This window comes from Octopus sinensis, linkage group LG11 (genome assembly GCF_006345805.1).
Source record: "Octopus sinensis linkage group LG11, ASM634580v1, whole genome shotgun sequence".
Classification (NCBI taxonomy): domain Eukaryota; kingdom Metazoa; phylum Mollusca; class Cephalopoda; order Octopoda; family Octopodidae; genus Octopus; species Octopus sinensis.
Window position 1 is genome coordinate 32,207,240 of NC_043007.1, and position 26,552 is coordinate 32,233,791.

The window sequence follows — 26,552 nt, forward strand, 5'->3', positions numbered from 1 at the left end:
AGCATGCGTACATGGGCATACATGCATGCACACACACACACACACACACACATACATGATTTGCAATCAAGTATTACTCTGGGTTGTTTCAATTTGTATATCAGACCGGCCATATTTAGGATCAGCGGGGGTTAAACTCATTAATATTGGTACACAGAATGAGTATGGTGTTATATATCTTAGATTCAATATCAAGTTGATGGAGAGAGACTCAACTAAATTTTCCATGTCCTAACTGTGTATTATTGTGTTTAGCTATAATATCAGGGAAATACCACAAATACATATGGTACCACTTAAAATGTTCTGGGAAATAATATTTATAAAAGCATCTGTCTAGTTTGTGGAAATTGCTGGAGTACACGGGACAAAAACTCAGGACTTAGATATGTTGTGAATTACAAGGAGTAGAAGGAAATGTTCCTGGGCTGTAAATATATTCTGTTAATATGGTATGCTTAAGTGTTTTAAGCAGAAACGCAGGAAGCTACTTGGTGACACAATGAGTTCACACGAGTGTTCTTCAAACTGACTGCCACATAAAGTTACTTGTAAATTTGATCATTGTTTTTAACGGAAACTTGAAAAGGTTAGAGAATCTGAGGAAACTGCAGTGAAACTTTATGAAATTGGTTTTCGTAGAAGAACAAACAGCATGTTAAGAAAATGAAAGCAGTGGACAAGATTACACCTCTGAATTTCAGTAATCAATATATTATTGTGTTGTGGCCTTAAGTAAGATATTCGACTCTACCTTTTGATCTGGAATCAGCAAGGAAGCTGCCATATTTTGAAGTTTGACAATGTTTCCTCCGTGATATCCAAATTATTTAGCCCTTTCGTTGCTCTGTGTTTCTTTCAATTATTTCAAATATAACAAATAATTTAGTAAAATAACTTTGTTGTCATTAAGCTGGTGTTAGGAACATAAATTGTGATATGGTTTGGTGGAAGATTTTAATTGAAAACTTATGAAAACAAGGCATTTGTACTCAGAGCCAGTTTCAGCCGGGTTGGTAACGAAAGGGTAAGAAGTTGAAGAATGAAATTGAGGATTATCATTCTTTAATTTTCATTTTTTTTTTTAAAAACCTACCTATAGTCATTCATTATAATGGAATGGAATTTTGGTACAAGGCTAGCAATTTAAGTGGAAATGGATAAGTGAAATAATATTGATCATAGTACTGAATTGGTACTTTTATTTTATTGACTCTGAAAGGATGAAAGGGGAAATCAATCTCAGCAGAATTTGAACCCAGAAAGTAAAGAGCTGGAAGAAATCCTGCCAAGCATTTTCCCCAGCATGCTAATAGTTTATCCAATAGGATTTCATATTTTTAGAAATATTAATGATGTCTAATGTTTCTTGGACCCGTGCCAGTCAAGGAAACGGACATTAAATGATGATGATCAGTTTTAATACATTTTATTTGAATTATTTATCTCTTCCTGGTTTCAGTCATTTGACTGTGGCCATGCTGGGGCACTGCTTTGAAAGATTTATTCAAACAAATCAACCCCAGTACTTAAGTTGTTTTTGTTTTTTTGACACTTACTCTGTTGGCCCCTTTTGTAGAACTAAGTTATGGGGATGTAAATAAACCAGCACAGGTTGTTGGGCAGTGGTGGTGAGTGGGGTGGGTGACAAACACACACATGCAATAGGCTTCATCACAGTTTCCACCTACCATGTTCACTCACAGAACATTGGTTGTAGCAAGAGACACTTGCCCCCAAGGTGCCACACAATGAGACTGAACCCAGAACTAAATACTTGCAAATCAAGCTTCTTAACCGCACAGCCACGCCTGCATCCATTTAGTGAGTGACTCAAAAAATAAATCACAACATCCTATTTCTTTCTTGAATATCTCAAGCTTCATTTTATCTTCAATTTCCTGGCAACATATCAAAAGAGTAATGTAGTTTCAAAGTTCTTCTAAGGCCAACCTCAAATTGTCTCCTATACTTTTCAGTTGAGCAACTCATATATTTTGGTTATTTTTTTCTACATTCATTTCCATTCTTACTGAAAGGATTAATATAAATTTCTCTTTGTGTCTACTTTCTTGTTTGAAGGCAACAAAAATAGACTCTATTTATCCAATTTTGAAATATTTTCCAAAGAATTTAAGCATCCAACTGCTTGAATTGATATTAATTTGACTTGGTTTAATCAAGTTTCTTTCTTCAAATAACATTCCGTGAGGGTTTGCTCGGTAACCTAATTGCTTTGCATCTTAATTATATTTTCTTTCTTAATGAACTAATGTTCTTCTTTTTATTAACCAGCCATACTAAAATGCTTGAATAAGCTTAACCAAACTAATATTTTTCTAATATATCTCTTAATAATTAAAGACATGACTAATTTTTTGCATCTTGTTTGTATTGTATAATTTGATACAGATTATTGAGGTTACTTGCATGAACTTTTGTTTTTTTCCACTGAAATATCTTCACTACATCTTTCTGGATGTTTACTCGGCTTATCAACTGTAGTGGTCAATTATATAAGAATGGACATTGCCTTGAGAGAAACACCATAGTATCAGACTAAATACTGTCCAGCATTTAGGTTTTTTTTCCTGTACACTGAGTTCAAATCTCTTAAGGGTGTACTTCCTATTTTATCTGTCCTGGGATGATGGATGGTAAAATAAACAACAGTAACATTTGTACAAGTACATTGCACTGTGTGGCCTTGTGTCAGTCAAAAGGAAAGGAAAAGGTGCAATTGCATACATAATGAAAGGAAAATGTTCCATTGTACAGTGGAAAATTTATGCATCAAAATGAAAGATTAAAAAGAAAAGGAGACTTCGTACATGTCCAAAAGAATCATTGAATTGAGAGAAGCTGTGAAAGTTTGATTTCAATATTTCAATATTTTCATCTTTTGCATTTTAAGGAAAATATTATTTGTGCGTGTGTGTGTGTGTGACTTTATGCAAATATATGTAGATGTGTGTATAGGTTGGAAATTGGCACACTTGGAATGTTGAATAGTAATGGCTTGCAGTATTTGTTCTGGCTTTCTGCACCCTAAAATCCCAGCCAGGTCAACATTGCCTCTTCTCCTTTCGGGGTCAATGACTAAAGCACCAGTCTGGTACGAGAGGGTCAATACTTTTCTTCTTTCTCTCTTTCTCTTGCTCTTGCTTTCTGCTTGGGAGAAATCTGCTACAACCAGACCTGGCGATGGATGGGCGCTATCAAATTTAAAATTCCAAAGACATGGTAGCACTCTTGTGGCTCCATCACAGTGGGTGGGGTGAGGGTGAGACACGCACACACATAAAACGAGATTGATTAAATTTATCAAGCTTAATGGTTTTAAGCCTACATTTGACATAAATCAAATGTTAAAAGCATCACCTAAATTATAATCTTATAGGCAAAAATATTTTCAGCTTTTCAATAGTGCTGCTTTGAACACATTGACATGCCTTCTGCTGTGTTTGTAAAAAAAGCATTACTATCAACAATAGTAAAAACTTCAAATTGACAGTAGATGAAGAAAGCGTGTTTTCAATATTCAGGTTAAATTATTCCTAAGACACCTTGATATTCCATGGAACTGGCTGACAAAATCCATATTTACAAAGAAAAATATTTAAACAGTCGTAATAGAATTCACCACAAGCCTGTTGATTTCTGCTGGCAAAAAAAAGTTGAAATTTGCTTTTTGTTTTCAGCACATTCCACAATAACTAATTCCTTTTTTGCTTTTTATTTATTTATATATATTTTTTTTAAATTTGAAGTGTCTTGCATTAGTCTTGGAATCTATCTGGTTTCTTGCACCATTTTAACTATGTTCTTCTAATTTGCACCCACCAAGCATTGTGAACCATACATTCCTTCAAATAAAATGTTTTTTTGTCTTCTTTTTTTTTGTTAAAATCTCCTTTGAATATTTTCTGTGATGTTGCAGCTAGATAGTTCACTACTAACACTATATCATATCCAATTAAATAAAACTGGGGGTCGGCTTCACTTTTTGATCAGCTAGTTTTGTCATTTACCCCACATTATCTGTTTACTAACAAAAATAGGTTGCCCTATAATTATTTACTATTGAATGTATCACCTATAATGCTACTGGCCACTAGTTTATTATTAAACCTGTTTGACATGTGACTCATCTAGAGTTTAAAATCTGCATGATTCATTTTAATATTCAGTCTGTGCAAAACACAAAAAGAAATGTGCAACAATGATATAAAATCGATGTGATTGATGTAATGTATTTGTATGTCCTAAAATGGTTTATAACTGTAGAGCTTAGAAATAGTACAAGTATCTTCATTTTAAATCTATCACCATATTCTGTTTTCAAAAAAACATATGTGTAACCACAGAATAAAAAGTTTATTTTGCTGTCCTGACATTTGTTAGCAAAGTCTGTATATTCAGCTGTTAGTCTGTATATTGTGTTGACTCATTAAGTCAGTAAAGTTTTGGATGCGTGTATGCATACAGATAGATACGGTTTAGCTTTGATATCTCTTAAGTGACCAAAGTCCTGCTTAATATGTGCGTATATATATATATAAGTGTGTTTCTCTCAGTATGCAACTTATTTTCATTTTCTTGCAGATACGCTAATGTACAATCGGTGTGTTATTAGTCTTACAAAAGATGCGATTAGTATGAGAATTATTTTGTGCACATAGTTAAAGAAGCAAGAGTCTACTGTCTGTATTGTATTGTGTTAAATTTATTTCAACATAAACATTGAATTTGTTGACTTGTCACCATCATAATCATCATCATCATTTAATGTCTGTGCTTACATGACTTGGCTGTTTTAACAGGAACTGGTGAGCCAGACCATTACACCCAATTCTAATATTTACTTTTGGCATGGTTTCTCTGGTTAGATGCTCTTCCTAACACCAACCACTTTCCAGGGTGCGCTGGGTGTTTTGCACATGGCACTGGTACTAAGGAAGTCACCAAGAAACTAGCAAGACAAGACCTCTCAACTTAGTGGGGAGTTGATATTGAGGCCAGGTGTCAAGAGGCAAGAACCGGTCAGGTATCTTACTGTAGGGAGTTAAGTCAGAGTTAAAGATGTTCACTAACTACAGAAGTGATGTAGAAGCAGCTAACTTGCGATCAGATATTTCTTGACTGTTGTCTTTGGTCAGTTAATATTCCTGACCTTTTAATTTAGGAACTCCTGACTAAAGTCCGTTCGTCATTTCATCCTTTTGTGTACATGAGATGGGGGTGATCAAATAAACTGTTGCAATTATGGTGAAAATTAAATTCACACATTGTTAATAAGCTTTCCAATGTTTTTTGGCAATTGTTAGCTAATAAATCATTTTCACACTATAAAAATCTGGAGTATTATTTGATGAAATCCCCCCCCCCCGACTCCTCTGAATAGACTTTAGGGTTATTAGGGATAGATCTTTGACAGAAGTCGAACTTCAAATTGCAAACTAATAAATTACAGTACCACACTGCTTCAGAGATGAACTGGGCCATTGAAATGTAACTGCATTAGCTATGGACACAGCATAGAGCTGGTTTAAGGGCACACACCACCAACAACCATTGACTGAGCCCTCCAAACTATCAGTTATCACTGTGATGAAATATGTTTTAGTCAGGGGGAACTGGTTGTGATTAATTACGAATTAGGCAAAGCAATTTCCATTATGTCTTCTATTTCAAACAGTAGGTTTATTGCAGAAAGTATGTTTTTGCTGCTCTGTTAATCAGTTGACTTCAGAAATATCATTTGTTAATATGATACGGATATAGGCCTAATCCTAGTCTGATAAAAGCAAAATTTGGAATGATTGATTATTACACTTTTGTCTTCTTTGGATCTGACACTGCTAGATTTTGGTCATTGAAATCAAATAAGGAATTGAAACACCATTTGCAGGATTCTTCTAAATTGCAATTTTGGATTATTTAACAGCAGTAGCAGCTCTATTATAACATCTTTATACACTGTATTTACATAGCAGAGAGATCTGTTACTTACTGTGTTTGTGTGTGTGCGTGAGACAAGGATAGGAAAGTATCTCTTTTTTAAGAAACAATGAATGTAAAACAAGAAGAAAATAAATGTTTACATGAAACCGTGGGTAATACATAAAGCAGTATTATAAATACTAATTATTTAGATTTTAATTGAAATAAACTTAACTGCCAGAAAGCAGTGACTGTTCACTTCTTTCAATTGTCTAGGAGTGTTTTATTAATATATAAGGAAGCATTTGTGGCTCCATGTTCATTGTAGCAGTTTCTTTTAAACAACTTATATACATAAGCACAGACACATGTACATATATGTATATACATTGTTGATGCATGCTTCTTTCTTTTGAATTGATATATCTAACAACAATTAACCGCAGTGCAAGTTTGTGTGTGTGCATGGGAGAGATTCTGTCAACTAGGAACTGTTTGGTCTGACTGAAGTTGTGTGGTTAGAACATCAATAAGCTCAGGACAGTCCAGCTGTAAAACACTGTTGTTGTTGCTGAGTCCTAGACCAACTCAATTGAGCAAGCCTATGATCAAAGACATTCCGGCCTTGACCATCATGTCTTTTTCCTGTGTGCAAGGAACACAGGACTATGTTATTCAATGTGCCCTGTTTTTTAAAGACAGTGAAATGTGATGTGATCTGAGGGAGATCTGGTTTCTATTTCTAGCAGATCAAGCAACCGTGTAGTGGCTTTCTCTTTAGCTCATGAGCTCTGTGTTATTAAAGGTAGACATCCTATCTGAATTCAGGTGTCTGCTTGAGTTGAGTTCATTTAGACATCTTGCTTTTAAATGCTTAAATGTATCACCTAAAGTTAATTTCTAGATTAGTTCTTTGAGAATTCAGTACAAACCTGGATTCTTATTTCATCTTGGAGAAATTACTGTTATTATTACTATATTAATTACAAGATCTATTAATAATACTTTTATTTATTTTGGGTTCTAGTGCTAATCTAGGGTACTACGCTATAATCTGCTTCGTAGGATTTGAGTGGATGATGTTCTTTTGATGAATTCAAATTTCATTTATTATTATTGTTGTTGTTGTTGTTATTATCATCAATTGAATTCAAATATCACCAAGGTAAACTTTGCCTTTCATCCTTTCAGAGTCGATAAAATAATTACCAGTCAAGTACTGGGGTCGATGTACTTGACTTACCCCTTCTCTTAAAATTGCTGGCCTTGTGCCAAAATTTGAAGCCATTATTATTGTTATTGTCATTATTATTATTATTATTCCTTTATTATTTTCTTCTAGGATAAAATGATGTTCTGTGACAGATGTGACAGAGGCTATCACACATTTTGTGTGGGCCTTAAAGCAATTCCAACAGGTCGGTGGGAATGTACTAGTTGTAAAGAAACGGAGCCTGTATTATTATCACCCAGAAACACCCCATCATCAACTGCAGCATCACCTGCACACCTCTCATCAATTGTAGCACAGTCACCATTACCAGTCAAAATCAGGTACTCTATTTCTCTCTCTCGTTTCTTATTTTTGCTTGGTCAAAAAGTAGTCAAAAAGTATCCGACCTTGATTTTTTTTTTTGCATGAAATAATAATGCGTAAGCAAAATCCATATGGGTTTTAGGTGACTACGTCCTTCCTGAGCTGGCGCAAAATTTTCATGTCTATAGGCTGTGCCATTCATCCACAGTGACACATTGAATACAGACGTGAAGAGTGTGCTGTGCGATAAGCGCATTGAGCAAAGGTATTGTATCAAATTCTTCGAAAACCTTGGTGATACACAAGCCCAGGCTATCAAGAAGATTCAGGAGACCTTTGGAGATGATGTTATGAGAAAAACACAAATAAAGGAGTGGTACAACCAGTTGAAAGACGGGTGCACCTCAGTGGACAGTGAGCCATGTTGTGGCAGACAATCGTCTAGCAGAAACAATGAAATGATTGCAAAGGTTCAAGGAATAGTCTATGAAGAACCGTGTGTGACTATTGAGGAGATTGTTACCAAAGTTGGAATCAACCAATGGGTTCAGTCAGTTATAAAAGAAGTTTTGTGCATGAGGAGGGTGTCAGCTAAATTCTGACCAAAGAAAATGGAAAGTAAATCTTCTAGGACATGCTGGAGTGTGCTAACCAAGATCAAGACTTCACGACTGCTGTCACCACTGCCAATGAGACACAGGTGTACGGCTATGATCCTGAAACAAAGTTGCAATTATCCCAAAGGAAGCAAGACAGGTGTGCAGAGATGTTAAACTGATGATGATCTGTTTTATTCACTACAGAGGTGTTGTGCAAAGTGGATATGCACCACAAGGTCAGACAATTAACAAAGAATACTACCTGGGGGTTCTTTGTCGCCTTCATAAAGTTGTGCAGTGAAAACGACCCAACCTGTAAGCAGCAAAGAACTGGCAACTCCACCTTAACAACGCGCCCATGTTGTCCAAGCAGTCCTCGCCAAGCAAAACGCAACACTTGGTCGTTAGGCTTCCTACTCCCTATACTTGGCTCTGTATGACTTTTGGTTATTCTCATAGCTCAAAAAAGAAAAAAAATTTGAGTCAACAGAGGACATTAAGCAAAACTTGATGGCACAGCTCTACAGCATCCCAAAAAGTGATTTCCCGAAATGATTCCAGGAGTAGCAGGAATGCTGGCAGAAGTGTGAAGACTCCCAAGGGGAATACTTTGAAGGAAACTAAATCAAATTGGTGAGGTTTTTTAAATATTGATTTTTGGTCAAAGGTTGGATACTTTTTGACTACACCTCGTATATGCCTTTTTTTAAAACCCTAACTGCTAGGGAATTGTGTATACTTTGTTCCATACATGTGCACTTGAGATATGGGGTATTTTCTTGAATTCTCCACATATAAGTGCAGACATGGCTGTGTGGTAAGAGGCTTGCTTCCCAACCACATAGTTCCGGGTTCAGTCCCACTGTGTGGAACTTGGGGCAAGTGTCTTCTACTATAACCCTGGGCCTTGTGAGTGGATATGGTAGACAGAAACTGAAAGAAGCCCGTCATATGTGTATGTGTGTCTTTTTTTGCCCCCCCCCCTCCCCAATCATGGCTTGACAACTGGTGTTGGCGTGTTTACGTCCCCATGATTTAACAAATCGGCAAAATGGTCAGATAGAATAAGTACTAGGCTTTAAAACATAAGTCCTGAGGTTCATTTGTTGGACTAAAACTCTTCATGGCAGTGCTCCGGCATGGCCGCAGTCAAATGACTGAAACAAGTAAATGAAACTGCAAATGCCTTGTTTTCGTAAGTTCTGAATCAAAATCTTCCACCAAACCTTAGTCACAGTTTATGTTCCTAACACTAGCTTAATGATGACAAAGTTATTTTACTAAATTCTTTGTTATATTTAAAATCAATTGAAAGAAACACAGAGCATCTCAAAATAAATACAGTAATGAAAGGGTTAACTTAATTTAATTTAATTATAATTCATTTCTTGAAACAATTGCCAGCCTCAACAAAACTGTCATAAATTAAGATTATTTCTTTAATCAACTTTCATTGAAGTTGACAGTTTTTATTAAAACTTTTCTGCCTTTAAAAAGACCAAATTGTTCTGGCTAACATGCTTTGAAGTGTTGAATTGTTTGATATAAATTAGTCCCATCTCATCAGCCCTTGTCGTTAATGAAATTAAAATGTCTTTTGAATCAGTATTGTTATTCATTTGAGTGAATCCTTCTCAGCCATTTTTTATCTGTAAGCCCCTTTGATTCCTATCCCCTTGTAGCCATTCAGTACTTTAAAAATTCTATTATATTTTTATAATTAAATATTATGAAGAATTATATTAAAAAGATTACAAAAATATTTTGTGTATTGTAGAAGTATAACCTATTTATGGCAGATAAATCTTAATGACAAAATCTTGTAAGGACCACCAAGGGTCATATATAGGCTCTTTTTGAGGGCCCCTCTTTGTACATTTTCTTTACTTCATTAAATATTTATCAATTGTGTATATTTTATAAACTTTCAGAAAAGTTTACCGCAGACAGAAAATTTGCTGACAATGCTAACTGTAGGAAATAAAGATTATATCAGGTATGTATGTGCTTTAAACTAATAACGAGTATTTACCTCGATTCATTAGCACCATTTTGACTTCTATTCAAACTCCCTATCTTGTATTAGTGGAGACAAGCCTCTTCATAAAACAGTTGCTCGGGCTTTACCCCCACCCTCTCCCCCCTCCAAATGTCTACCACAACTTCTTCAGTTTTCCTACCCCAAAATTTGTTTGGCTGCTGCATCAACCATTTCGTGTCATCTCTCTTCATACATTCTTCCCACAATACTTTTAATTTCTTTTCTTCACTGATTTGTGGATTTTTACTTCTTCACAAATTGCGTATTGGAAAGTTTTAGGTTACAGGCATGGCTGCGTGGTTAAGAACCTGGCTTCTCAAACATGTGATCTTAGGTTCAGTTCTATTGCATGGCGCCTTGGGGAAATGCTTCTGTGCAGCACTGAATCTTTCTTTTTCATATATCCATCATCATCATCATCATCTTCCCTTCCCCAAAAAGACTAGTCAGGTATTTCTTCTGCTGCAAGACACCTGTTTCTCTCTCTCCCACCTTAACCCCTCGTCACTTGGCACAAAGCCACTTCCCTCACTACAACACCTAACTTCAGTCAAGGGATCTTGTCTTGCAAGCCACTTAATAACCTCAGTAGTTCTGATGCCAAGTAAGAAGCACCCGGGTATATACTGTCAAGTGTTTGGCATTATTAAGGGCATCCCGCTATAGAAATCATGCCAAAGCAGAGATTGGAATTTGGCACAGTCCACTGGCTCCTTGACTTCTGTCAAACCACCCAGTCCATTCTGGCTTTGGAAAACAGTCATTAAACAATAACGATGGCGTTAATGATGTTAACTTGCATTTCCGTTATTCATTTCATGTTTTGTTTGTTCCTTCTCAAGCCATGCCTGGCTCATAAGGGCTGGTTTCCCAGTTTCCTTGGTGTATAGTTTCCCCACCTGGATGAGCCGCCAATCTGTCGCAGGTGAGCTGCAAGAGGAAAGAGTGAGAGGAAATTGTGGCGAAAGAGTCAGTAGAAGTTTGCCATTACCTTCTGCCGGAGCCGCGTGGAGTTTAGATGTTTCGCTCATAAACACACACATCGCCCGGTCTGAGATTCGAACCTGCGATCCCTCAACCGCGAGTTCGCTGCTCTAACCACTAGGCTATGTGCCTCCACTAAATGTTCCTTCTCAAGCCATACCAGGCTTATAAGGGCCGGTTTCCCGGTTTCAGTGGCGTAGAAATTTCCCACCTGGACGGGACACCGGTCCATTGCAGGCTTCATTTCCTACTGATATATATATCATCATCATCATCATCGTTTAACATCCGTTTTCCATGCTAGCATGGGTTGGACGGTTCGACTGGGGTCTGGGAAGCCAGGAGGCTGCACCAGGCTCCAGTCTGATCTGGCAGTGTTTCTGCAGCTGGATGCCCTTCCTAACGCCAACCACTCCGTGAGTGTAGTGGGTGCTTTTTACATGCCACTGGCACGGAAGCCAGTCAAGGTGGCACTGGCATCGGCCACGTACGGGTGGTGCATTTTCCGTGCCACCGGCACAGGGATCACAACTACAATTTCCATTTGATTTTTGATGATGATGTACTTGACTCAATAGGTCTCATATATACATATTGTTGTTGTTGTTGTTGTTGTTGTTATAATAAATGTCCTAAAATTTTGCTTATGTTTGTTTTCTTCCAGATGTCATTACTCACAGATCATCGTCGTACCTCCATGGATTGCTACTTTTCCTCATGACTATTCATTAAATTAATTCTGACACTTGTACTGGAAAAATTCATTATCACTAAAAATTAATAAAACATACCACATTATTTTTTTTTTAATTATTATTTTTTTTTTTTTTTTATTAAAATATAATTTCTAAAAATCTATTTTATGTCCTAAAACTGAAAATTGTTTTTAAAATACTCTTTATATAAATAAAGATTCTCTTTTTCTTAGTTCGTGATAAATGAAAATATCTATTTGATAATCTCTTTTGAAGAAGAAAAACCAAACAATTCAATTTAACACAGATTCACCCTAAAATAAAGTTCCAATGCTTTAACTTAAACCAGTAGGTGCATGCTTGGTCAGGGGTCACTTTGCAATCGAGTGGTCTTGGTTTCAATTCCACGTCACGGCTCCTTGGGCAAGTGTCTTCTACTCTAGCCTTCAGCCAACCATATCTCTTAGAAAAGTACATCTTTTATTGTTTGTTTCACTCGTTCAATTCTGGCCATGTTGGAGCACCACCTTGAAAGGTTTTTGTTGAACAGATCAACGCCAACACTAATTTATTATTCAAATTATTCTATTGGTGTCTTTTGCTGCACTGCTAAGTTATGAAGATGCAAACAAACCAACAGCGGTTGTTAAGTAATTACAGTGGGGGTGGAATCAAATACAAGGACAAAGACACACACACACATATAACAGGCTTCCACACAGTTTCCAGCTACCAAATTCACTCATAAGATGTGGTTGGTAAGCAAGCTACTTACCACACAGCCACTCCTGCGCCTACTTTGTTAAAATCTTCTAAATGAAGCCTAAGATGCATGCGTAGAATCGGCCATTTGTGTGTGTGGATGTGAGAGCAGCACAACAACTGTTCAGAGATGAAGCATTTCTGTGTCTTTGACGATGGCAGTTTTTGCTGCATTATGATTGTGAGATCATAAGTTGACCAAGGAATAGAAGAAGCTACAGCTTTGGTGGCAATTTGTGATGCATGGTTCCATCTGCTTCACATCCAAGAATTTGGGTAAAAGCTAACAAGTTTGTTCAGGTGAGAGAATTTTCCCTAGTGCTGTAAACAATGACCTTTGTACAAGGCTAGCTTATGTGAACCATTTGGGTGATTTGAGGTTATGATTATGAGATCATAAGTGAGGGGTTTTAACTGTATATCGTCCATGATTATTGGAGCGATGGAAAGCTTATTTCCTCAATTGATTTGCAGAGATTGTATTTCCATTGCTGTTGAAGGAGAGCAGTTTGTTGCCCTCGATGCAGAATGTTTTTGAGAGCTGTCCATGGAAGTAATACAGCATATAGAATGGATGTAGATGGTGCCTATGTACAGAGATTAAGGAAGCATAGCAAAGGGTGGAGTGAGATGTATAACAGTGAACATTGTTGGAGACGACTGCAAGCAGGTCAAAGTGTGAGTGACATAGCCATCCTTGGGACATGCCAGATGTGATGGTGAGTGTTTGGCACTGGTAAATTTTGAAAAGAAACTTCCAACAGAAATTACTAGAATCTGATGAAGTCCTTAGTGGACAATCCTGCCAGGAGATTTTCATACTAAACTGAGTCACAAACATTGCAGAATAATAAAATTGTTTTCACCAAAATTTCTCAAGAGCAAAAGACCATTTGTAACCGAGCAGATCTCCAGTGGATGAGACTCTACAGAAACCATACTGGTGGTCAGTGGAGAGAGAAAGGGACTTGAGGGATTGGAGAAGGTAGTTGTTGGAAACACAGATTAATTCCAGTTGGCTGCTTCACAACTTTTCTCCATTATTCTAAACACCAGACTCTCTTTTAAGGCCTTCCTCTCCCAGGTCTTGGAGGTCTGAAATCGTCATCAATGCTTTTGTAACTTTGCCTTTTTACTAGGAAGGGTCGGCAGCCCTACACAAACCTATTCTTACCTCTGGGAAGAGGTGGTACATATTTGCCTGGCCTCTATCCTTTGGCTTATCCAGCATAGCAGGCCCTACAAGGTGCTTGCACCTGCTGACATAGCTCTCAGGGTCATTCAGGTACATTAGCCACCACAACAAGGACTGGACTTTGTGATGGCAGTGAGTTTCTAGTACATATTTTATCGCCTTCACCACAATAAATGGAAAAGAAACATCAACCCTGACAGGATTTGGATTTGAAATGCAGAGAGTTCACTAAAATATTTGACCCAACATTCAACTATTTCTGCACGCAGGAGTGGCTGTGTGGTAAGTAGCTTGCTAACCAACCACATGGTTCCGGGTTCAGTCCCACTACGTGGCATCTTGGGCAGGTGTCTTCTGCTATAGCCCTGGGCCGACCAATGCTTTGTGAGTGGATTTGGTAGATGGAAACTGAAAAAAGCCTGTCGTATATATATATGTGTGTGTGTGTTTGTCCCCCTAGCATTGCTTGACAACCGATGCTGGTGTGTTTACGTCCCCGTCACTTAGCGGTTCGGCAAAAAGAGACCGATAGAATAAGTCCTGGGGTCGATTTGCTCGACTAAAGGCGGTGCTCCAGCATGGCCGCAGTCAAATGACTGAAACAAGTAAAAGAGTAGAGAGTAATTGCATGACTGAACGTCACAAAGAGCTACATGTGAACCTCAACATGTTTAGGGAACAGTCAGGTCAACATTTTAAAACCTCATTGCATGAAGTCACATGAAAAGAAATCAATAGGAATCCCTATTTGTGATTTCTGTTGCACATTTGTTTGTGCAATGACCTGTTGCACGTTTGTTGCATTCCTACTGCAAAATATGCAATGGATTTTCATATTCGTTCTATTGAAGAAGTATTATGAAAAAAAATAGTCAAAATATTACAAAAATGTAAGAGATAGTTTTCCCTGAAGTTACACGTACTCTTTTACTTGTTTCAGTCATTTGACTGCGGCCATGCTGGAGTACTGCCTTTAGTCAAGCAAATCGACCCAGGACTTATTCTTTGTAAGCCTGGTACTTATTGGTCTCTTTTGCTGAACCGCTAAGTTACGAGGACATAAACACACCAGCATCGATTGTCAAGCGATGTTGGGGGGACAAATACAGACACACATATATATATACTACAGGCTTCTTTCAGTTTCCATCTACCAAACTTACTCACAAGGCTTTGGTCAGCCCGAGGCTATAGTAGAAGACACATGCCCAAGGTGCCACGCAGTGGGACTGAACCTGGAACTATGTGGCTAGTAAGTAAGCTACTTACCACACAGCCACTCCTAATTTTCTTTACAAGAAACTATTTTGTAAAAGAGTATTATAGAATCTCATCACGTGTGTGTGTGTGTTCTTGTCCTGGCAAGGCATCCAGCTGTGGAAAATCTGCTTTGACAAATTCTGTCTCACCCATAATGGTATGGTATAGTGGGCGTGTGGAGGTGCAATGGCCCAGTGGTTAGGGCAGCAGTCATACGATCGCGGTTTCGATTCCCAGACCGGGCGTGGTGAGTGTTTATTGAGCGAAAACACCTAAAGCTCCACGAGGCTCCGGCAGGGGATGGTGGTGATCCCTGCTGTACTCTTTCACCACAACTTTCTCTCACTCTTACTTCCTGTTTCTGTTGTACCTGTATTTCAAGGGGCCGGCCTTGTCACTCTCTGTGTCACGCTGAATATCCCCGAGAACTACATTAAGGGTACACGTGTCTGTGGAGTGCTCAGCCACTTACACGTTAATTTCACGAGCAGGGTGTTCCGTTGATCGGATCAACCGGAACCCTCATCGTCGTTACCGACGGAGTGCTCCCCCCCCCCGGTATAGTGGACATTAAATGACTATATATTGGGTCATCCCATAAATAATGCATTTTTTTTATACTTCTTTTAATTTTCCAAAATTAAGATAAAGATCTTTTTTTAATCTAAAACATACTCTCCTTCATTTTCTACAATGCTCTTCCATCTATCTGGCGGACTTGCAAAGCCCCTCTTCCAAGATTCACTTGTCCGTGACGAACAATACTCCTCCAGTATTGTTCTGACCTCTTCTACAGAATTCGTATTTTTGCTGTCCAAATGATTTCGAAGACTGTGGAATAAATGATAATCAGATGGGGTAATGTCCGGTGAATATGGTGGGTGGGGCATCATTTCCCATTCAAACTGCTCCGGCCTTTGGAATGTCATCTTCGCTGTATATAGCCAAGCATTATCCTGGTGAAAGAACACCTTTCGCCATGAAACAAAAGATGGTCATTTTTTTTCAAGTGCAGGTGTCAATGACTGGTTGAATGATCAAATCCAAGCTTCTCCCCTAGTTCCTCAACAGTTACGATGGGATTTTGTTCTGCCAGGTTTTGCAGGACATCCTTGTCAAGCTCTACAGATCTTCCAGGACAAAGGTCATCTAGTCTGTAGTTTCCGGCTCTGAATTTCTGGAACCACCGTTGACCCTGGCTTCTGCTTATTTTCAAGCAGAGGGCATTTTTTTCCAGAGAGAAACTAAAACAAAGAAATATACAAAGACTGATGTGTAAGACTTAGACCCGAGCCTTTCATGAGCCCCAGGACTCATAAGAATGGAGTCTAACCTGGTTTTCATGGTGTACAAGAAGGGAATGAGATTACTACATGCTCCTACTTAACTGGACACTGCATGGTTAACATGTGGCAGGGTTAACCTCCCATCTATTGCTAGAATTCATTTACTGCTGAATGGACTGATAAATGGTCAGCTGCCTCAGTCCACTTAGTTGTAAGCAGGTTACCATGCGATAAGAAGAACTCACAGGTGAGTAAATAGAGGCAGCATTATAAAATTGTTATTATATAACCCAAGGTCAGCACTGACTGAGCAGATAGAGAAAAGTAGTTTGTTAGGCATAGGAGTGGCTGTGTGGTAAGTAACTTGCTTACCAACCACATGATTCCAGGTTCAGTCCCACTGCATGGCACCTTGGGCAAGTGTCTTCTGCTATGGCCTTGGGCCGACCAAAGCCTTGTGAGTGGATTTGGTAGATGGAAACTGAAAGAAGCCCATCATATACATGTGTATGTATATATATATATATGTGTGTGTGTTTGTCCCCCAACATCGCTTGACAACTGATGCTGGTGTGCTTACATCCCCGTAACTTAGCGGTTCGGCAAAAGAGACTGATAGAATAAGTACTAGGCTTACAAAGAATAAGTCCTGGGATCAATTTGCTCAACAAAAGGTGGTGCTCCAGCATGGCCGCAGTCACATGACTGAAACAAGTAAAAGAGTTCAATTCACTTCCTGTCTGTCTATAAAAGCCTATTTAATATCTAGCCTCAAACCAGAGTCCTGCTTGTCTTGATCAACCATGTGATTGGATCCAATAACAGTTTTTGATTACAGGCTGCAGGTGTGCCACGAGAAAAAGATCAAAGATTCTTCTAAAGTCATAGAATAAGGCTGGATTCTTGGATTCTATGGTGTACATATTCCTCACCTGGACAGGACACCAATCCATAACAGAATTACTCCATTTTGCCACCTGAGTGGACAGAACCAACGAGAAATGAAGTATTTTGTGCAAGAACAGTCCAGGGATTGAAACTACAATCTTATGATCATAAGGTCCTTCTCAAGCCATAGGATCATAAAGCCAGTTTCCTGGATTCTGAAGTGTATACATTCCCCACCTGGATGGGACACCAATCCATCACCGAGTTACTCACACTTGCTAGCTGGGTGAACTGGACCAGTGTGTGAAATGAAGTGTTTTGCTCAAGGACACAGCACTTGGGTCCAATCCAGGAACTGAAACCACAACCTTGCAATCATGAATACAACACTCTAAACACCAGGCCACACACCATCTTTGGTATGGTTTCTTCTTTCTCCAGTAGGCACAAGGCCTGAAATTTGGGGGGAGGGAGCTATTCGATTACATCAACGAAGTACCAACTTATTGGTATTTATTTCAGTGACTCCAAAAGGATGAAAGGCAAAGTCAACTTTGAACTCAGAATGTAAAAACAGACGAAATGCCACCAAGAGCTTTGTTTGGTGATCTAACGATTTTGCCATCTTATACATATATACATATACACACATATATATATCATCATCATCATTATCATTTAATGTCTGTTGTCCATGCTGGCATGGGTTGGACTGTTTGACAGGGGCTGCTAAGCTGGACATCTGAACCAGACCCTAGTCTGATTTGGCAGGTTTTTCTACTGCTGGATGCCTTTCCTAACACCAAACACTCCAAGAGTGTAATGGGTGCTTTTATGTGCCACCAGAATGGGTGCCATTTGCATGACACCAGTATTTGCCTCGACTGCAATTTTGCTCAGCTTGATGAGTCTTCTTCTCAAAAACAACATAATGCCAAAAGTCTCGCCATTATATATATAAATTAGTCGTTAATTATATTTTATTAATGTAATTTTGTAAGGCGGCGAGTTGGCAGAAACATTAGCATGCCGAACAAAATGCTTAGTGGTATCTTGTCTGCCACTACATTCTGAGTTCAAATTTCGCCGAGGTCGACTTTGCCTTTCATCCTTTCAGGGTCGATTAAATAAGTACCAGTTACGCACTGGTGTCGATATAATCGACTTCATCCGTTTGTCCTCTCTGTTTAGCCCCTTGTGGGTAGTAAAGAAATAGGTATTTCGTCTGTCTTTATGTTCCAAGTTCAAATTCCACAAGGTCAACTTTGCCTTTCATCCTTTCGGGATTGATAAATTAAGTACCAGTTGTGTACTGGGGCCAATCTAATCGACTGGTTCTCCCTTCCCCAAAATTTCAGGCCTTGTACCTAGAGTTGAAAAGATTAATGTAATTTTGTATCGTCATCATCATCAGCATCATTTAGCATCCGTTGCCCATTCTGGCATGGGTTGGACAGTTTGACCAGAGCTGGTACGGCTGGGGGAAGCTACACCAGACTCCAGTCTGCTTTGGCATAGTTTTCTACAGCTGGATGCCCTTCCTAGCACCAACCACTTTACAGAGTGTGCTCAATGCTTTTACATGACACCATACAAGCACTTTTACATGGTACCACATGGACACTTTTATGTGACTCCACATGGATGCTTTTGCATGGCCCCACCATGACTGCTTTTAAGGCCATCTACCCAGTTTTCATGGCATATAAGTGGCCAAGACCACAACATTACCCTTGAACAGATGGCCAGTCCATTGCAAGGTTACTCATTCATGGCTGAGTGGACAGGAATAACTTGTAACAAGAACACAATGCAATTCTCAGGCCAGGAATCAAGACCATCATTTTCTGATTATCAGTGCAATATCCTAAACCAGTGCTTTTCAAACTTTTTGCTGGAGTGGAACCCCAAGGAAACATTCCACTGGCTCGAGGAACCCCTGTGCAATAATTTAATAGTCTTATGCACACATATCTGCACAGGAGACTGCCGATTTTAGCAGTTTTGTAACTTCTTGCGGAACCCTGGTTGAAAACCACTGTCCTAAACACTAGTGAGGCCTAACATTTGTGATAATTTTGAGAATTTTGTTTTGTTCATAACAAAAGAGAGTGAGTTATAATGTTGTTTTTTTGATACAGTAGGATAATTTGAATGTGTGCCAACCCAGAGCAGCCCCTGCGTTGCCCCCCATCCCCAGCTATGCTACTGCTTTGATACATGTAGTGTTTATAACTGTGTACTTTTAAAAGAAAGAGACTATGGTGTCATGTTCCTATTGAAGGATATTTTCAGATATTTTCTCCTAGGTTCTGGGTTCAGTCCCACTGCGTGGTATCTTGGGCAAGTGTCTTCTACTATAGCCTCGGGTCGACCAAAGCCTTGTGAGTGGATTTGGTGGACGGAAACTGAAAGAAGCCCATTACGCCGTATATACGTATATATATGTGTGTATGTTTGTGTGTCTGTGTTTGTCCCCCCAACATCGCTTGACAACCGATGCCGGAGTGTTTATGTCCCTGTAACTTAGCGGTTCGGCAAAAAAATTTGTATAATTTTCGCACGCTAGTGTGTATCTGACAAGATCATCAGTGTAGACGGGTAAAGAGTGTTTTGGAAAGGAATCGAAGAGCGTGTGCAATATGGAGTTGGGAACAAAACAGAAAATGTGAAAGTTTTCTCTGAAAGAATTCCGTTTATAGAATTATCTGCAATGGCAAGTGGCGCATACTGTTTGAATACTTCTTTTAGTAGAGAGTCTGAAGGACAACTGCAATGTGAAATACTGGAATTTGCCGCCCGTTTCTATTTCCTGAGATGTATATATGATTTGAACACCGTGCAAATTTTGACAGCTAGTTGAAACTGTTTCGTTTCACTTGTAACATTTTTCTCATACTTGCACACAAAGACATCTATTTTTTTAAAATCATAGAACCAGTTTTTATTTACTAGGGGCATAGCACAAACGGGTCTTAGGACGAAAGCTCACGAACAATAATAACGATTTAAACAACTGACAAGCATAGAAGTATATTTATACCCTCGTATATTTGGTTTCTATCTAAGAGATTGAAAACTTAACTTTTGATAAACTTTTACGTTCCGTACTTGACCCCAAAATGCTTGTATGTTTCAAACAGTTGATAATGGAATTTGAAATCAAGTGTCTGTTCCAAGAAAGAATAAGAAGTGGAGGAAATTTAGTTTATTTTACGCTGTATTAATAAACACAGAGGAAAACGAGTCAATTCAAACTATGTGAAATCATCTCAATTCGTAGAAATAAGTCAATACCTAAGCGGTCAAAATATACAAATGCTGTCTATGACAAGAGGGAAGTAAAATTTTAAAAATAAAATAACAACCCGTCGGTACTAGCGAACAATGGTCCCGGAGCGCGCACTCGCGCTAGCTAGTCGTAAGTAGTCGATCCTACGACTTCTTAACCCTAAGCCTAATTTTTTAACCTTTAACCCTAACCCTAGTTTGTTTATAAAAATAATTTATTTACTTAGTTAAAAAAATTATTTAAGATCGACCACTTACGACTAGCTAGCGCGGATGCGCGTGTGCGCGCACCAGGACCACTGTTCGCTAGTAATACCCAACAGGTTTTGTTTTTATAGAATCGAGAGCTAAGTTTAGGCATGGGTATTTTCTGAAATTGCTAGAGGAGGACTTTAGTGCTTTGGTAAGCGGTTAATACCTAAGTGGCCAAAATATACAAATGCTGTCTATCACAAGAGTGAAGTAAAATTTAAAAAATAATAAAATCACAGCCCGTCTTGTTTTGATAGAATCGAGAGCTAAATTTAGGCATGGGTATTTTCTGAAATTGCTTAGAGTGAGGCGGGGGACTTAAGTGGTTTTTGGTGAGTGCCCGTTGCGAGTGGAGCCAAGAGGAAGTGTGGAAGGGAGACAACTGCGAGAGAAAACGATTTGGTCTTCGGATGGCGAAGACGATGTCTTGGCGACGGATCTCTTAGAAACACTTTGACGCATTTGAAAATGTCTTTTGAGAAAGTTGAAAGGCTTTCGGGTGTGTATAAGTTCTGATTATTGGCTATTCCTACCAGCCACGGGTCTTGGATATTTCGTGTCGCGACTTATCGCCCGTGCTTCTCTAATATCTTCTCATTGCTTGTCACTTCTCTTGTTGTTATTTCCTGAATTGGTTATTTTCTGTTCATGTCAGGTTAACTCTAATAAAAACCCTTCGTATGATGCATACGAGGTGAATAACGATTCAATGATGCATGATTTAAACAGGAATGGAAAGATTTCTGAGGTAATCAGGCAAATAAATACATCAGGTAATCTGTAAGGATCGATGTAGACTTCAAATGTTGTCCTCAATGTTATGTTACCGAGCCATGGACACATGCCTTTCGGAAAAGAAGTTCCATCGAAAGGGACAATATATACACACAAGATGGGATCTCTAAGGGGTTTTGCTTTGCAAGGTTTTACTTATTTGAGAGATTGGGTTGTAACAACACAGCTAAAAGTGACAAACATGAAAAGCATTTCGGAACCCGAAGCCAGGAAAACAAACTATCCAGAAGCAACGGGGTTATATAGTAGCACCTGCTTGTCTTTTAATGTCTTGGTTTCGGTTGTTTGTTTACGTGGAGTAATTAATTTAAACCTTAATTGATAAGCTATTACATGCCGACTCTTTTAATCGTACATTTCAATAATATATATGTATATATATATATGTGTGTGTGTGTGTGTATAACAACCCTCACCCCGTATAAAGAAAACCTTATCGTTATCGGAACATAAGCAAACAATAAATAGGGCAGAGAAATCTGAAATTTTAAAAAAAGAAACAGGATAATTAAAATTTTCAAAAAGAAAAATCATTAAAAAAAATAATAAATGAATAATTTACTAATGAATTAATTATACTTTTTATAGATCTATAGAAAGTGAAAGTGTTCTTTCTGTAATGGTTTCATTGTTAAATACGCATTTACATTATTCTCGTTTTAATTTGGATCGAAAAATGTTTGGTTGCTGGAAATTTTAACTCAGGAAATTTGTCGGGTTTCATGTATTTATACAGACACACAGCGATCTAAGTCAAAACTCCCCATCAAAATACCATGTTAATATATATTCTAGATGTCTGTTTCATATTGACAAACTTATTTTACTAAATTATTTCCTATTTTCTAAAGTAACAGCAACAAAGTATTGTATTTTGACAGATTTTTAGCAACGAAAGGTTTAACTGCGAGACTGTTACAGTTTTTAGCGTTGTTTGATGATCGAACAAACCATGAAGTGTTTAATTTATGGTCCCTTATATTTTCAGTTCAGGTTTTGTTGCGGTTAAATTTACCATTTGTTTTTTTCTTGGGCTGATAACATATGTAAAGTTCCAATCAACCATTGGATTCGATCTCGTAAAACATTTCGTAAAACATCTTCAGTATGAATGGAATTATGATAGACTTGTTATTTGATATTAAGTTTCTCTCCGAACCAAGCTGACTAATGTCTGTCTCACATATTGATGGGAATCACCCATGGTTATGGAAAATGTCCCCTCAGTAGTGGATGCTTGTGCATAACGACGAGTTTTAAGGAAGAATAGGCTATTATATATCATTCATGACACACCTGTGGATGCAGGTGTCTTAGTGATTTGGCTGTTGCACTCGTGATCATAAGATTGTGGTTTCAATCCCTGGACTGGGCGATGTGTCGTGTTCTGGCGCAAAACACTTTATTTCAGATTGGTCCAGTCCACTCAGGTGGAAAAAAGGAGTAATTCTATGACCGATTGGTGTCCTATCCAAGTGGGGAATATATACACCACAGAATCATCCAGGAAACTGGCCTTACGATCCTATGGCTTGAGAATGATCTTTGATCCTTTCCTCATGGTACACCAACAGCCTGTAACCGGAATCTGTGATTGGATCCAGTCTCATGGTTGATTAAGACAAGTGGGGACTCTTCTCTTAAGGCGAGATATTAAATAGGCTTTTATAGACAGACAGGAAGTGAATTGAACGTTGCAATCTAACAAACTACTGTTCTGTATCTGCTCAGCCAGCACTGACCTTGGGTTGTAGAATAACATTTTTACAATGCTGCTTCTACTTACACAGTTCCTGTTTACAACTAGTGGACTGAGGCAACTGATCATTTGACTTGGTACCTGTCATTTCAGTCATCTACACTTAAAGCAAATAAGAGTTCAGTGTTATAAAGTAATGCAAAATTGTTGATAAAATCAAGCCCATAGCCTAATTTTATTTTTCGTATAGAACCCAGTTAAGTCACAACCCTCTCTCTCTTTCGGAGAGGCACTGAGCACCTACACACACACATACACACACGGCAGGAACTTCCACCTACCGAATTCAATCACAAAGCTTCGGTCGACTCGGGGCTATAGTGGACAATATTCGTTCTTAATTATTTATTCAGTGAACTCTACAAAGGTAATTAACAGGTTTCATATCTACAATGTGATTTGTTAAATAAATGACTTCCTTTTACCTTCCAGATTCTGAAAGCGATGCAGATCAGTTTAATCTTGGTGCAGGTCATGAAAGCAGCGCCCTCAGTGACAGCAATGATGAGGGCAGAGGTGACAGCTATGTTCCTTTCTTCTCACAGAAGAGAAAATTGGAAACTTCAGATGATGAAGGATCAAACAGACCAACAAAGGTTCCAAGAACACCTCGTACAAAAACAAGTCCCGTGGCTAATAATGCTGGAGTAAGTATTTGGTTTTTAATTTAACAGAATTAATTGAACATTGGACAAAATGCCTTGCTGTTGTTTACAAGGAGGCAGCTATACTTTCGTCTCTCAGAGATTCTTTAGTTAAATTCAGGATATTGTGAGGAAATCTTTTGAAAAGGTAAAAGCAAGAATGAAAATGTCAGTCTTTGGATGGTCACTGTGTACTCAATGTACTCTCTGAATGGGCAAAAGTACATACAAAGGAAAGAAATATGTGGAAAGGGCACTAAGTAACTGTGGTATTCGTACACATATGGGGAGAAGTTTTTGAGGAGTAGGGCAAAGACCATACTTTTTGCCCCCAAATTTTTAATATTGCCCCAAAACACTCAAAGACAAAGTTGATTAGACTAATTAATATTGTAATTAAGCTAAAACTGCAATGCTGGTACATAAGTGAAAATTTTGATTATGAAATGACAATATTTGATGACATTTTTGATATTTTACACATCAGGGAAGAAATGAAACAAGCTCAGAAGAGATTTCTTCTTCTTTGTCATCTGGAAGCTAAATATGCTGACAATGTTGCCAACATCTTGACATAAAGTTGCATTTGCAGAGAAACCAGAGCCAAATGTTTTAGATGATCTTGTCCCATCATGTTGAATAGATAATTCTTCAATCTTCTGAGGATATTAAAAGAATATCGAGAACATGGCATGGCAGGAATCGTGGGTAAAATTTGAAATGCAGATATAAGCATGAACTTATTGTATACAGTGTTCAGGTAGACTACAACTCATCACAAATACTAACCAGAACTGCATGAACAGTACATAGAATATGCCCAGGGAGTGAACAGGGAATAAGTCTACATAACAAAAAAAACAAAAAAAAACCCCAACATATTAAGATAAAATGTTCCAAACCCAGGCAAGGCTGCACAGCAACTTGGGGGAATGTCTTCTACCATAGCCTAAAACCAAACCCAAGCCTTCTAGGATAAAATCATGGAAACAGAACGGCATGGGAGCTCATATGTAGATTTTTTATTCAAAGGGCTCTGCCTTGTCATCCAGTACTTTGCAGAATCTTTTTGATATTTGGTAGGAATGAGACAAGATAGAAAGCAGTGACTGGTTTTAGATAAGAAGAATAAGTAAGCAGTGAGAATGTTGAAAGGGGTGGAGATTCGTGGCTTGGTGAGTTAGGGTGTTAGACTCATGGCTGTAAGATTGTGGTTTTTATCCCTGGACTGGGCAGTGCCTTGTGTTCTTGAATGAAACACTTCAGTCCATTCAGCTGGTAAAAACGAGTAATTATGCAATGGACTGGCGTCCTATCCAGGGAGGAATGTATATGCCAGAGAAACTGAGAAACCAGCTCTATGCTCCTTACAGAGTCTTGTGGTCTAACCATGTCGAATAAGCAGGGACCATTACAGCTGTAGAAGAGACTGGACACAGCTTGGTTAAAGTCAAAATAGTTAAAGAGTGTCCGTAAATGAAGGTTTACTTATAGGAATTAGTAATTGCAATCAAAATGTGTCTACAGGAAATCATTAATTGATTAGTCATGAATATATTTTTAAAGGGGGACAACTACAATCCCTTGTCAAAAATTGTGACATGATCTCTTGTTGGCGCCCAAAGGGACACACGGAATTAAAGGAATTAAGAAAACACTTTTTACGCTCCATTCAACTATTTTAGTTTGAGATAATTTCTCAGATAATTCTATTCTATCCTATGTATTTCATTTTATTTATAATTTTTTTTTTTACCATTTTGGGAGATAAAGTATGCCTTATCTTCCACATTTTTTGCCTCACTGGAAATTGAGAAATTCTAAATAATCAATTTTCTGTTTCTTTAGAAAAAACAAAACAGAAATATCAGTTACAGTCAAATGAGTGCTTCAGATTCCTATGAAGGATTCAAAAAGTATGGCATATTGGATTTAAATTCGGAAGTAAAAGGTCAGTCAGTAATTTTCACAAAATCTTAATCAATTGGGGATCATAAGTATGTTTTTATTTTACTCCTTACAGCTGATGTCACTGTAAAACCCCTAATTACTTTGTTGGATGGTTAATTAGCCTTCCAAATCAGATCAAGCTGATTTATTAAACACACTCCTGTCTTGGTTCCTTTTGAGTGTTGGGCCTCACGGAGGCGAGGTGGCTGAGTTCCTTTCAAGCAGGCCTCACAGAGGTGAGTGTTGGACTGGCGTCCCATCCAGCTGGGGAACACATACGCCATAGAAACCGGGAAATCAGGCCCATGAGCTTGGCTAGGCTTTATAAAAGGCGCATTTATTTTTTATTTTATAATAGTAATTACAAAATCAAACCAAATGCTGATTTCAATTTTTGGCACAAAGCCAGCAATTTTTGGGAAAAAATTTTTTAAATTAACAAATTTGGGAGAAAATTGGGTGGGGGACGGGTGGAAGTCTTTCCTTATTATTTAGTGTTAGAAATAATGGAAGGAAACATGGGACAAAGCAGCCACTTCATCATCATCATCATCATCATCATCATTTAAAGTCTCATAATTAATGATCAGCTGCCTTGGTCTGCCTGTTTACAGCTAGGTGGACTGAGGCAACTGACTATCTTGGTAACAAACACAATACAGTATCGGTTG

General features: G+C 38.2%; 2 protein-coding genes across 15 annotated transcripts in view; both read left to right on the forward strand.

Moving 5' to 3' along the window:
- The window catches only part of LOC115217352 (pneumococcal serine-rich repeat protein), a 54,931-nt gene extending 43,029 nt beyond the window's left edge, over positions 1–11,902 (forward strand). For 6 of the 10 annotated variants that reach the window (XM_036507329.1, XM_036507326.1, XM_036507327.1 and 3 more), the window contains 3 exons: positions 7,286–7,497; positions 10,011–10,075; positions 11,769–11,902. In XM_036507329.1, the coding sequence (XP_036363222.1) occupies positions 7,286–7,497; positions 10,011–10,041 (243 nt within the window). In that variant the 3' untranslated portion in view covers positions 10,042–10,075; positions 11,769–11,902. Of the gene's footprint in view, positions 1–7,285; positions 7,498–10,010; positions 10,076–11,768 lie in introns of those variants that run through there. The other 4 variants (XM_036507332.1, XM_029787019.2, XR_005001227.1 and 1 more) reach the window with 3 other exon arrangements.
- Positions 11,903–21,077: 9,175 nt separating this feature from the next.
- The window catches only part of LOC115217388 (cap-specific mRNA (nucleoside-2'-O-)-methyltransferase 1), a 28,908-nt gene continuing 23,433 nt past the window's right edge, over positions 21,078–26,552 (forward strand). For 2 of the 5 annotated variants that reach the window (XM_029787064.2, XM_036507333.1), the window contains exons 1-3: positions 21,078–21,232; positions 23,720–23,934; positions 25,780–25,882. In XM_029787064.2, coding sequence (XP_029642924.1) covers positions 21,202–21,232; positions 23,720–23,934; positions 25,780–25,882 — 349 coding nt within the window. In that variant the 5' untranslated portion in view covers positions 21,078–21,201. Of the gene's footprint in view, positions 21,233–23,719; positions 23,939–25,779; positions 25,883–26,552 lie in introns of all 5 variants that reach the window. The other 3 variants (XM_036507336.1, XM_036507334.1, XM_036507335.1) reach the window with 3 other exon arrangements.